This window comes from Callithrix jacchus, chromosome 11 (genome assembly GCF_049354715.1).
Source record: "Callithrix jacchus isolate 240 chromosome 11, calJac240_pri, whole genome shotgun sequence".
Lineage (NCBI taxonomy): Eukaryota > Metazoa > Chordata > Mammalia > Primates > Cebidae > Callithrix > Callithrix jacchus.
In genome coordinates this window covers 73068765-73083187 of record NC_133512.1, presented here as the reverse complement: position 1 = coordinate 73083187, position 14423 = coordinate 73068765, and the positions used below count along the sequence as shown (strand labels likewise).

Below are 14423 nucleotides of genomic sequence, written 5' to 3'. Positions count from 1 at the left end.
CTGGAAATCAAAGGACCTATCATAGCCAAAGCAATCTTTAAAAGGAACAAATTTGGAAGACTTCAATTACCTGATTTACAGACTTACCAAAGTTACAGTAGTCATGATATTGTGGCCCTGGCATAATGTTCTCCAAATAAATCAGTGAATTAGGAAAAAGAGATATGACATTGAGCCACACTTATATGGTCATTTGATTTTAGACAAGGATACTAAAGTAATCCATCAGAGAAAGGAAGTTTTCTTCAACAAATGGTGATATAACAATTAGATATCCATATGGAAAAAAATAAACCTTTACTCCTGACTTATATTAAACACAAAAAATTGAGATGGATCAAAGATAAAAGCAAAAAATTTTAAGCTTCTGAAAGAAAACATAGACTATCTTCATGTTTGAAACTAGACTACAATTTCTTAGGATCTCTAAAAATAATTGGTAAATTATGCTTCATCAAAATTAAAATCATCTTCTCAAGAAAATACACCATTAAGAAATGAGCAGGCAAGCCAAAGACTGAGAGAAAATATTAAAAGACAATATCTAACAAAGGACTTATATAGCATATACAAAGAAGTACAACTTAAAGACAATTGAAAAATAAGTGGGCAAAAGATCTCAAAGACTAAAACTTCATAAAGGAAGATATACTAATGACCAATAAGCACATTAAAAAGTGCTGAACAGGCTGGGCACGGTGGCTCACACCTGTAATCCCAGCATTCTGGGAGGCCGAGGCGGGCAGATCATGAGGTCGGAAGTTGGAGACCAGCCTGGCCAACATAGTTAAACCCCATCTCTACCAAAAAATACAAAAAATTAGTTGGGTGTGGTGGTATATACTGTAATCCCAGCTGCTCAGGAGGCTGAGGCAGGAGAATCAAGTGAACCCAGGAAGTGGAAGTTGCAGTGAGCCGAGATCATGCCATTGCACTCCAGCCTCAGAAACAGTGTGAGGCTCCATCTCGATTAAAAAAAAAAAAAAAAAAAAGAAACAATAACAAAAAGTGCTGAACATTATTTGTCATTAGGGAAATTAAATTAATAACAGAGATCTACCACTATATACACACAAACACTGGCAAAATTTTTAAACAGACAATAATAAATGTTGATGAGGATGTGGAGCCACTCAAATTCTCATACATTGTTGATCAAAGTATAAAGTGAAACTTTGGGAAAAAGTCTAGTAGTTTATCATAAAGTTAAACATAGAACCTACCTATTAAACTCAACAACTCCATAACTAAGTATTTAGCCAAGAGGGAAAAAAATATATCTATATCCATAAAATGACTTACACTAGTATGTTCACAGCAGCTTTATTTACAGTTGCCAAAAATTAGAAACAGCTCAGGTGTTCATCAGCAGTAGAATGAACAAATTAAGATTTCCAATAGCCTGCTTTCACTTCTGAACCCTTCTGGTACATTATGAAATAAAAGCTATGTTGTTCTTTTAAAATAAAACTTATATATCACTTCTCTAACATCCTATTGTAGTTGGAATAAAGTCTGAACTCTTACCCTGTCCACAAAGTCCTAAGATCTACCATTACTTACCTCATAACCTACCACTTTCCCCATCAGCCAGCCTTCTATCCCTTGAAAATAATAAACTTCCATTTTCAAGGCCTGCACTTGCTGTTTCTCTAGGGAGCCCTGTATCCAGAATTACATAACTCTCATTATTCTGGCCTTAGTTCAAATGTACCCTCTCCAGACCACCCCCAATTGTCTAACTAAAGTCATTTTCTTTTCCCCAACATCTATTCATACCGTTTCTTATTTATTCATTGTAGTTACCACAGACCAAAATTACCTTTTGGTATTTATATGCTTGTTGTCTTTCTTCCCAGGGCTCAGAGAAGGTGAGGTCTCTGAGCACAGAAACTATGTCCTATTGACCTGTTCCCTAGTACCTAGAAGAACTCTTAATACATGGCAGGTACTCAAAAAATACATGTTGACTAACTAGTTACTGGTATCCATAAGGTTGTCTTCAAATGTTAACACATTTGGAGACCAATAAACAGTGACATTATTTATATTATTCTTTCAAAGACTTAATTTATATATTTGAAGAAATCAAGAAATTTATAACATCTTCTTTTCTTTTTTACAGAGAATTTTAGCAAGAAATATACCACATTTCTTAATACCAGCTCAGATAATTTATTTCCCAGTAGACATAATTAGTACATTGGTTCTGTCTATATTTGATTTGTGATCCTGTCAAGTTCATCAGTTAAACTGTAGACTTCATTTATTCTAATAAAGTCATTACAAATATACCTATTTTTAAAAGTGGGCAAAATAGGCCAACTAGTAACTTAGCACATACCTACTGTGATGTTACCCATCTTGCTTTGTAATGTTATATTACCTGTAAAAAAAGAAAAAGATACTTTTATGTACTAGAGATAATCTAGAAAGAAACTGTGATATATAGCATTGATAAAACATGGTTGAATATCTACAATGTTATTTTTGTTAGCAGTTTTTCCCAATATCACAAATCCAGTCAAAAATTTAGCTGTAGTTCTGAAAGAACTAGCTTTAGTTATCTCTGCAAACTTTCTTCCTCTACCACCAAACCTTTAGCTTTTGTAGCATAACTATAAATCACCATACCTGCTGCACAGAGGAAAAACAATACTTCTAAAACTCTTAAGTGAAATAAACTACTGAAACATACTCACTATACATTTCCAACCTAAATATTAATGTATTTATCAGATTGCACAAAGCCACATTTTCAACCAAATAACACTAAAATATGGTATGAAAAAAGAATTACTTTTATTTCTCAGGCTACTTGCCATGTCTATTAGATTAAAGTAGTTTCTGGGCCAAGAATTAAAGTGGTTTGAGATAAGAATAATGAATACATGAAGGTATAACAAACAAAACAGAACAAAGACGCTTCAAAGGTTTCCATCTTGTAGTGAAAATGTTTTCTGTGATAAGTATGGAATATTGCGACCATTCTTCCCAGCTCCTTTCCTCTAATACCAAAAGTAGTAAGTTTCTTCTTCATATGTATGTTTGTATGTATAAGTATTCCTAGAATCAGGAACTCATATTTATTCCACTGAAAATATGAGCAATAATGTTATCTCTTTTTTTTTAATTCCCCAAAATGGAAGCACTTTCCAGTACAGACAAAATGAAAAGTGCCTCAATTTTGGGTAATAATGTTATCTCTTCTAAAATAATTCCAAAACTACACTAAAAAGTACAGGAATAACTTTGGCCTCAGAATTAATCTTCAATAAACTCATTTTATCTCATTTCATATGCCTTGTGAATACTGACGTATCAATATCAGGGAAAAAGTTAAAAAGGCACTGGATTCATTTACTCAATAGCCAGATGTGCCTGATTGCAAAAATCCATCCAAAGGTCTAATATATCATCATATTTCCTGTGAGTATATGAATAAGGAGTATATTTATGTATGAATAAAAACTTGGTTTGTGTACTGAAGCTTATAAGATTAAATTTTTTTTTTATATTTTAGATTCAGGGGATACATATGCAGGTTTCTTAACTAGGTATATTGTGTGATGCTGAGGTCTGGGGTAAAAATGATCCCATCGCCTAGGTACTGAGTATGGTACCCAATAGTTTTTCAACCCTTGTCCATTCCCTCCATCCCCTATCTAGTAGACTCTAGTTTCTATTGTTGCCATCTTTATGTTCATGAGTATCTAGTGTTTACCCCCGACTTATAGGTGAGAACATGTGGTATTTGATTTTCTATTCCTGTGTTAATTTACTTAGGATAACGGCCTCCAGCTGCATCCATGCTGCTGCAAAGGATATAATTTTGTTCTTCTTTATGGTCACATAGTACTCCATGATGTATATGTACCACATTTTCTTTATCCAATTCACCACCAATGGGCACATAGGTTGATTCCATGTCTTTGCTATTATGAATAGTGCTGCAATGAACATGTTGAGTGCACATTTCTTTTTGGAAGAATGATTTATTTTTACTTTTGGATATATCTCCAGTAATGGGATTGCTGGGTTGAATGGTAGTTCTGTTTTGCATTCTTTGAGAGATCTTCAAACTGCTTTCTATAGTGGCTGAATTAATTTACATTCCCAACAACAGCATATGAGTGTTCCCCTTTCTCCACAGCATCTCCAGCATCTGTTGTTTTTTGACTTTTTTTTAATAATAGCCATTCTGACTGGTATGAGATGGTGTCTTGTAGTTTGGATTTGCATTTCTCTGATGATTAAGTGATTTAGAGCAGTTTTTCATGTTTGTTGGTTTCTTGAACGTCTTCTATTCAGAAGTATCTGTTCCTGTCTTTTGCTCATTTTAATAGGGTTATTAGTTTTTTGCTTATTGATTTAAGTTCCTTAAAGATTCAAAGGAACAAAGGATATTAAACCTTTGTCAGATACAGAGTGTGCAAACATTTTCTCCCATTCTGTAGGCTGTCGAGGCAGAAGCTGGTTCATTTAATTAGATCCTACTTGCTAGAACATGGCCTAAAGGTGAATCTGAAGGGGTGAAAACCTTTTGTTAAGACTCCAGAAAGATGATTAATACCTCATGGTATTAATCATTTATACTAAGAAAGTATTTTAAAAAGATTAAGGACTCACAGATCCTCTCAAACAGACCTAGAAAGCTTGAGGGTGTTGACCTCAATATCGCTGCAGAAGCCCATATTTTGAAAAGATTTTTGGGTGTGGCTTTTATCTAATGGAATGAACACCAGTGAGATTCACAGAAGGCTGACAAAGGTTTTAGACAATTATATCAATAAACATTGCCAACTTAGACTGAAGGGGACAGTGCCAATACAAAGTGAAAAGAGACCACTGGACCCTCAGAATTCTACCGGCAGGAAGCAGGCTGAGAAAACTACTTAGCTGTAAAGATATGCTACGTTTCATAAAAAAGGAAGAATGATTTAGAGGGTGGAACCAGTAGCTCAGTGGTCGAAACTCAGAACCACGAAGAATTATTCCTAGGCCTTGAGATCTAATCAAAGAACCTTCAAGATTTGCCCACCTGAATTTGAAAATCACTATGGATCAGTGACTCCTTTGTGCCTCCCATTTCAACAGGAAAGTCCATAGTCATTATTCAATGCCTCCACTCTATGGTGTGTAGGTAATGTGTGGTGTGTGTGTGTGTGTGTGTGTGTGTGTGTGTGTGTGTTTGGGAGGTGGATAGATAACTTGTCTCTTTAGTTCACCAGTCTTCAGATTCATACCTGAGGAGCTTCATTTTCACCTGATTTTGATGTAGAGATTCTGGTCTTTCAGCTGATGTGTGATGGGCTGATACTTTTGGGAACTTTGGGAGGAAGAGAGTGTATTTTGCATGTAGGAAGGACATGAATCACTAGGGGGCCAGAGGACATAGTGGCTATCTAAAACCTCATAGGATATCCAGAAAGATGCACACATCACAAGTTAAAAATCAGTCTGTATTAATAATTTTAATATCCTAAATGGACAGCATTATTTAGGTGCCACAGCACTTAGAGGAAAGAGACCAAAATGACCTAGCTTGGACAAGGAGGTTTAGTCATATAGAAGGTATCACTTGAGCTGAAACTTGAAATGTTAGTAAAATGTTAATATGCTGAGAAAAAAATTCCTGGGAAAAGATATCATATAAGCAAATGTAAAAAGGCAAAACTATATATACTATGTTTAAATAATGCAGATCAAATAGGCTGGAGCAATGAGGCAAGTCTATGAGGACAGGAATCACGTCTTTGTTATGCAGCTTCATATCTGGGAACTTAGCACAGTGCAGAGTAAACATTATTATTTTGTGAACAAATAAAAAGTTTGGAAAAGTAGGTAAATAGCAACCTGTGGTAGACCCACAGAGTGCTAAATCTACTGACTATCCTACACCAAAAAAGTCAGTGAAGAATTTCAAGATAGATAAAAATACAAGAAAACCATGCTTTAAGGAGATTTACCTAGTGTGAGACAGTGGGCATTCCACACTCAGCATTCTCTTTACTGCTTGCTGTGGTCTGCATGTTCACTGGAAACTTGGTCCCCAATGCAACAATACTGTAAGGTGTGGGACCTTTGGGAGGTAATTGGGTCATGATGGCTCTGCCCTCATGAATGGATTAACCCATTCATGAATCAATGGATTAAAGGGTCACTGAGGGAGTGAGTTAGTTATCACAAGAGTGAGTCTGCTATAAAAGCCAGTGTGGCTGTCTCTCCTGCAGCCTCTCTCCATGTGAGGCCTGTGTCACTTCATGACTCTACAGAGCCCCTATCAGCAAGAAGGCCCTCACCAGATGCAGCTTCTAGACCTCAGACTTGTCACCCTCCAGAACTGTAATATATAAACTTTATAAATTACCCAGTCTCAGGTATTCTGTTATAGCAACAGAAAACAGACTAAGACACTGTTTTACCTCCTGAACAATAAAAGATGAAGCAGACAGGTCCCTGATATTTGTAACTTTATTAATAAAGAACTATGATAAAGTTTTATAGTCATTTAGCTGGTGAATCCAGTCACCCACTCATCAAGGCAATAGAGCTTTATTGTTTTACACTAGTCTTTAATAATGCAATAAAAATTTACTTTCTTAAAATAAAAATATGGTCTTTCTCAAAATGCCAATCATTAGTGCTTGTCATGAAAGTGAGAAGGTCTTGAGAAAATAATGATTCTTTGAGCCAGAAAATAGAATTTTTATATCTATATAAAATGAGGATTTGTTAATTATAGTGGGACCTATAGAGTCTCAGATAACATTGTTCTTGAATGTTAGAATGCTACTGTATACTGAAAGCATACTGGAGCAACAACAACAAAAACACCCATGGAAATAAGGCATCGTTTCAAATATTGTATAGTTATAAATAACACTCTAAAATATTTTTGTCAATTCTAAATAAAACAGTAAATACCTATTTTTAACTCATATCAAAATATTTAGAAAATCTCTACCATAAACAGAAATATTACAGTCATTAGAAAACACAAAATGGCTTATCTTATCTCAAATACATAGTGGAATAAAGTAGTATATTTAAAAGTATACAAAGCAATAAAATGGGCAGTATTAGCAAAATTTTCTATATTTTGGTTTCACCTACTCCATCTCCAATCACTGAAAATTATAAATTAATTATTTGAGAGAAGTAATCTTAGTAAAAGCTTCTTTCCAATAAAGCAGACACCAGATGGTCTGTAATAACTATGTGTGCTTACCCTACTCTCAAGTTATATAGCTTTTCCACAAATCCTGGTATTTAAGAAAACAGATCATTTTTCTTAGTTTGTAATCCTTCATTCTAGCATGGTCAGAGGAAAAAAAATGTAATCACTTTAAAGATAAACATTGGTTTATTTTTCTTCATCAAAAGAAATGTGATTATGGTTAAAGCACATATAACTCTCATAATCCAAACAGAGTAATCAAGTATCCTTAAAGATGAAGTCATTTTGTGTTTTTTGGTGGGTAGGGGTGGGGAGGTGGGAAGGGAGACACTTGTTATTTGCAAGCTACAGTGCTAAATGCTAAGAATATAGAGATGAATAAAACATAATCTTTGCTCTTGAGGAGTTTATAATTAGGCAAGGATTTATAGAAAACCAGATATGAGGCAAGATGCTTTAGCTGAGTACTGAAAGATTTAAAAAGTCAACAAGATTTTTAAAAGCTAGGAAAAGCATTTCAGGCAGAATATAAAACCTATGATCAGTATGATCAAAGGCTCTGATCAAGAACTCAGAGGTATAAAACAGGTAAAAATGTATATAGGAAAAAAGACAATGTAATTCTGGAAAACAAAGCATAGAGTCAGAAGAGGGAAGTTGGGCCCATCATAAGGCAGCAGAAAAGGGTCTGAGTAAGAGAATGACGTGTTCACTGTGTATTACTAATAAACTACTTTAGCTGCAGTGAGGAGAAATGGATATGAAGAAGGCAAGGCTGGAGGCAAAGTTATTCCTAGTATCCAGGCAAGAGGTCACAAGGGTCTAAAACAGAAGTGTAGAAATTAGCAGGAAAAAAATTAGATAGACTGAAGAAATATTTGAGAGATAAAACCTGCCTAAACTTGGTAACTGATTAGACGCAGGAGATGAGGAGAGACAGGAAGTTAAGATCACTGTCAGATTTATAGCATGGGAATTGGGAATATCAGAAACAGCAAATGAAAATAAGGGAAGAGGACACATTACAGATGACGTTCACAGACTGGGGAAGAAGGGGAAAAAGCTAAAAATGTTGAGTTCAAGATGTCTATGAAGATCCAAATGGCTATGTCTACCTGCCAGATGGATGTATAAATTAGTCAGGGCTAGAGACATAGATTTGAATAATCAGATTTGAAACACCCTTGTAAGGGTAGTTCAGACTCAAAAGTATATAAGATGCCCAAGGAAAATATATAGAGAAAGAACAATAGTACAAGGATGAAATCCTGGTGAGTGCCAATTATCACCGGAGTGGAAAGAGAAGGGATATGTAGACATTTATGAAAGAGCAATTATATGATAGAGACTGCTGGTGTCCATTAATATTTGTGAGCCTCTCTTCTTCATTAAGAGTACTGCTAAACTACATATCTTAGCCTTTGCAGTTAGATAAAGCCATTTGAAAATATTCTGTCCAAAGACCTATGGGCAGAAGTAATACATGCACTTCTAGGCCTGGTTTCTGAAACTTCTTCCATGATCCTCTACGCTGTCTTATTTTTTATGGAGAACTTGGAAGCCGCAAATTGAGGATCACAGCATCACCTTTACAGGACAAGCCAAGTCTCTGAATGTCTCTAAGGAGCTGCACTTAGGACAGACACTATACGAAATAGCAGTATTTTGTGTCTGAGGTCTAAACCCTGAAAAACCTACATGGTTTGCACCACAAAAAAAGCTAAAATTCCTTTCTAGTATTTCATATAAAAAAGTTGTATGTGTCCAGATTCAAAATTAAGTATCAAAATGATAAATTAAAACTTCATAATGACCTAGGAATAAATACTAGAATTTCAAGAAAGCATTTTCATGAACGTCATGAAAAGATCTATTTAATCCAATAAATGCTTCAACTTTTAAACATTTATATTATTTCTGACTTTCTAAGTTTACAAAGCAGATTTAGAAATTTGTCAGTAACGGCGGGGCGCGGTGGCTCAAGCCTGTAATCCCAGCACTTTTGGAGGCTGAGGCTGGTGGATCATGAGGTCAAGAGATCGAGACCATCCTGGTCAACATGGTGAAACCCGTCTCTACTAAAAATACAAAAAATTAGCTGGGCATGGTGGCGCGTGCCTGTAATCTCAGCTACTCAGGAGGCTGAGGCAGGAGAATTGCCTGAACCCAGGAGGCGGAGGTTGCGGTGAGCCGAGACTGTGCCATTGCACTCCAGCCTGGGTAACAAGAGCGAAACTCCGTCTCAAAAAAGAAAGGAAAGAAAGAAAGAAAAGAAAGAAAGAAAGAAAGAAAGAAGAAAGAAAGAAAGAAGGAAAGAAAGAAAGAAAAGAAAGAAAGAGAAAGAAATAAATAAAAAATAAATAAATAAATAAATAAATTTATCAGTAACTACAAGTCCTTCTTAAAGCAGATTGGGACATTTCTTTATGAACTCTTGAGTGCTACAAAATTATCACCTGTGTTTTGTATAGTTCATGTAAATTGTACTTCTGTGAAAATTTCAAAAATAAAAAAGTAGTTAGTAAGGGAAAAGTTTATGCCTGTATGCCAAAACTTTGAAAAACAAAGGACTTTTGAAGTGCGAAGAAAATGAGAGAACTAATACTCAGCAATTTATCTATCAAGATATGTTTCCAAATAACCTAAAATACAGCCTAAGTTACATAGGGAATCTAAATATTTTAAATAGAGTTTTATTCATTAGTCACTATTCCAAATCATAACGTAAGTTTAAAAATACCCCAAAACAAGTAACATGAACACTCTTATATCTTAATATAATCAATTTGTTTAAATTATAGATTATAAATGAAACCAATCCTAGCAAACCATTTCAAGGAAGTTTTTCATTGTCTCTAACAGAGTCAGGAAACCATATTTAATTTAAAAATGTATTTAGGAGAATATATATAAATAGATGCATTTTATTATACATACGTAGCATTCTTTTAAAAACATCAATATTCAAATGTCAGAATATAATAAAATATCCATATAAAGCCAAATTTAATGTTTGACTATTTAGAAGGAAATCGAGATAGTAAACTGCCATAAAATTTTACATCTAAATACAGGCTATCCAAGTACCTATGCTCCCACTAGGTACTTTTTTTCTCCCGGTGCCAGAAAGTGAGTATTTATTAAGTCAATGAATAAACTATTTTGTATTAGAAGGCATACATACTTAGTAGATGTGATTCAACCAACTTTACAAATAGTAAATATGACTAGCCAATTAACTCACTCAGTTTTTTACCTATAAAAAATAGTTAGCTAGAATTAGAAATTTCACTTGAAAAAGCACTTAGGATAAATTATTTTCTTTTTTATACATAGGAATCAACTTGCAAGGCCAGGAAAGATATATTTCTCCTTTCATTACTCTTTTCCTCATTAATGGGTATGCTCTAAGTACTCAGCACTAATATGTTAGATATTGCTTCACCATCAGGGTATATCAAAAAATAGAAAATGCAGACAAAAAATAAATTTCATGGCCTTCCTTTCATCAAAGACTTAGAAGCCACACACTTAAGACAGCACCATCACTTATGGAAGGAGTCCAGTTCCTCAATGCAACGAAGGAGCTAAGCCCAAACACTGTTTGGAAGGAACATCTACATTTTCGGTCATAAAGCATGATAATTGTCCTGAAACTCAAGGAAGTTATAATGTAGAACATAGCTGAAGTAGTGCATCTGTGTTACAGTACTGTCTTCCTGGAGGAAACATCTCTACAGTGAGCCAGGAAGCCCTCAAAGTGATGATGGAATTTGCAGTTGCAATCAAGTTCACTATTTAAAAACATATAGAAAGCCAAGAAACTAGGGTCAAATCCTTGCTATTCCACTAATTTAACTTGTGGGGTTGCAAGTAAACAATTAGACATTTCTAAGTCTAATTGTTCCTTATCTGTAAACAGCCAATTGTTCATTAAGTAAAAGGGGCTGGCCAATTTAGGTACTCAATACATGTTTGCTTTCAACCATCCACCCACTCACCCACTGGCACAAAGGCTCCAAACTCTACTTGTAAAATCTACCAAAAACAAAGTGACTGCATTGTATTTGTGTATAAATGGTTTTAACAACATCTATATGTTGGATTTTTTTCAGCACTACCTGGAAAAAAAAATCAATTTAAGCCTTGCCTGAGAAAAAAGAAGCCAAAGTAAATAAATGCTAAACAAGAATGCATATATTCTCAGTTTGTTTTCTGTAAGTCGCATGTTTAGAAATAGCAATGTATTTTTCCATAAAAACAAGTTTTAAGATTCTCAGGCAAGTTTTTAAAAATATAGCCAAAATATACACCTGATTTGTGTTATATAACCATCAGCATTTAGAACAAGGAACTCATTGAAATATATATCCAGAGTTCTAGGTTGGGAATATCTTTGGAGAAATAGCTGCCACCAAAATTCCAGAAGCTAGAAAACTGGGACTTACTTTCACCAGCCATGACTCCAATCGTCTTACCCATCAGGATGTGAGACTAAAACACTGCCTTCTCTCCTGTACCCCTCCCATCCCAAACTCCAAACTACAAACTCCAAAAGCATGTTCATGTAATGCCTTAGGACAAGGATGGAACTAGAGGTGACATGGGAGAGGAAAACAAGAAACTTAGATGTGCCTCAAAGGTGACTTTTTAAAAGTCGAGGTACTGGGTGTGACTATGGAACAAAGAGGGGTTTCCTGTCTTATTTCTCTCTTGTATATCCTGAAAAACCAAAGCAGAGTGAGGGTCAAAAACTAGATGGAGAAAGCAAGCCTGAACATGGAAGCTTTTCTACAGTTACTTCTGTGAAAGTAGCTATAATTTGAAACTGGATTAAATTTTCTTCTCCTACTCCTTTTTGCTGTACTAGTATTACAAAAGAAGCTGAGAGAAACAGCTAAAATAGTTCACTGCATTGAGGCAGGTTGATAATGGACCACTGGAAATGAGGTAGGTAGTAGCATCCCAGTGGGAATGGTAGTGACTGAGAAAATAAGAAGGTACATTTAATCCTTCTAGTCTACTCTGAGTTCTTTAACGATAAGTTTCATCTCTTGCCCAACTTTACAACCTTGGTGCCTGGAAATCTGGCACATAGTAGGTGGTCAATAGATGCATCAAATGAATGAACAAATATAACTATAGTGGATGCTGTATTCCTCATCCAGAGCCCCCATTATAACTGAAGGGCTTATTTTCCTAGTTATCAGGAGTACTGTTGGCAGACAGCCCTCAGCTGTCAGCCCCCTTTGGGAATTGCCTCAGCTAAAATGAGCCACTTCAGCCCAAGATCATACTCCTTCTGGGACAGCTTGTATCTAATGATTGGGGATATAAACGTCCAGCTCCTCTCACCCCAGCTAGAGACAACTCTTAGGGACCATCCTAGCTTCAGAGCTCTCCGTGTGGGTTACTGAAACTGTATCATAGTCCAACTTCTCCCATGGAAAACTGGCTTTCTTCCTTTACACGGCATTGCTCCCACGAGTCCTAGTAAATGTGCTATGCTCAGATTTCCATCTGAGTGTCTGCCTTCAGGGAAATTCAATCTGAAACAGTCCAAAAGAGGACCTCAATTTAAACCAGCTAAGGAAAGGTATATGATTTTGTATTAAAGGTCAGTAAATATAAAAAGGCTCTATTAAGGCTAAGGAATTAAGTCTTTCTTTCTTAGCAATATATTTCCATTTTAGCTACTTTATGTAATCAACAGCCCTAGAGTACTTTGAGGACTGCTTCAAAAAAGTCCACCTGTTTTACTACCATGTAGACAATTAATGATAAACTGTACCAAATTCAATTTATCTAACTTAAAAGAATGCAGAGCAATGAAACATTATGAATTTAGTGTAAACATGGTATAAAGCATTGCAGATTAGAGCTGCTTTTTCCTGTGGATGTTAATCCGCATCTGACTTGATAAGGAATTGTTTCTCCACTAAAAGCTGCTAAATATATTAACCACAGTACTTTCATTATGATTAAGATAGTTAGAAATGCAATGCTTATATAAAAGTCACTTTTGAAATATGAAGAGTTACAAGTTACCAGATCTACCTAATGTACAACTGAATAAAAAATAAATAAATGAATAAGTAACAAAACCATTTGCTTCATCTGGATACAGTTCCCTATGTACTTGATCTATTTCAGGCTCAAATAATACCTTAACCTTGTCAGAATGCTTGAGGTTTAACCATTAAATTGAGGCTCAAGAACTATTTCAAGCATATAAGTTGTGAGCGCTCTCTCGCTCTTGCTCTCTCTCTCTCTCCCCACTCTCTGTTTCTTTTTTTTTTTTTTTTTTTTTAAGACGGAGTTTCGCTCTTGTTACCCAGGCTGGAGTGCAATGGCGCGATCTCGGCTCACCGCAATCTCTGCCTCCTGGGTTCAGGCAATTCTCCTGCCTCAGCCTCCTGAGCAGCTGGGATTACAGGCATGCACCACCGTGCCCAGCTAATTTTTTGTAATTTTAGTAGAGACGGGGTTTCACCATGTTGACCCAGATGGTCTCGATCTGTTGACCTCGTGATCCACCCGCCTCGGCCTCCCAAAGTGCTGGGATTACAGGCTTGAGCCACCGCGCCCGGCCCTCTCTGTTTCTTTTTAACTAGAAAACTACATAGCATGGTTAGTGCTAACCATGCTTTCTAATACCACTGAATAACTCTTGCTCACAACTAAAATCTGAGGGTTTTGCCTAAGTACAGATACCAATATTCAGCTTTACTATAGAGGTGAAGTGAGTGGACTATATACGGAAAAAGTCCAAATCCATACTTCCTGGAATATGGCCCAAAAGGCATTTAGCAGATGTTTATATACTGTACTTCTTGCTAGGATTAGTGATTATTAATTCTATCTGTATATATTTCAGAAAACACCTGGATTTGAATCATCTGCTCTATGGATATTTAAGAAGTAGGCTGAGTGACACTGAACACCAGCATGCCCTTTGCCATATTACCTCATCATTATACTTTTCTAATTTTCTTTCAATAATACAAACATTAACTATGTAATATTTCTTGCAGAGACAGGATTTAGAAATCACAAGAGGATATTTAATCCAAGAAAATGGAAACAACAGGATGCTGAGAAAAGGTGGTGCCAGTACAAAAGCACACAAAACATTTAAAACAAACTTGGTATCAGAGTTGCTATTCCACCAAATGTTTCATTAATTTAACCCTCAGCTTTCTTAACATAAAAGCAATCACTCAGTACTCATCTTTACCTAACA

General features: G+C 35.6%; 2 protein-coding genes across 4 annotated transcripts in view; one reads left to right on the top strand and one right to left on the bottom strand.

Moving 5' to 3' along the window:
- The window catches only part of CCDC146 (coiled-coil domain containing 146), a 265750-nt gene that overhangs the window by 50000 nt on the left and 201327 nt on the right, over nucleotides 1–14423 (top strand). The window lies entirely within an intron of this gene.
- Nucleotides 1–14423, bottom strand: part of FAM185A (family with sequence similarity 185 member A) — an 82746-nt gene that overhangs the window by 54498 nt on the left and 13825 nt on the right. For all 3 annotated transcript variants that reach the window (XM_054237860.2, XM_002751672.5, XM_035255051.3), the window contains exon 5: nucleotides 2345–2386. In XM_054237860.2, coding sequence (XP_054093835.1) covers nucleotides 2345–2386 — 42 coding nt within the window. The remainder of the gene's footprint in view (nucleotides 1–2344; nucleotides 2387–14423) is intronic.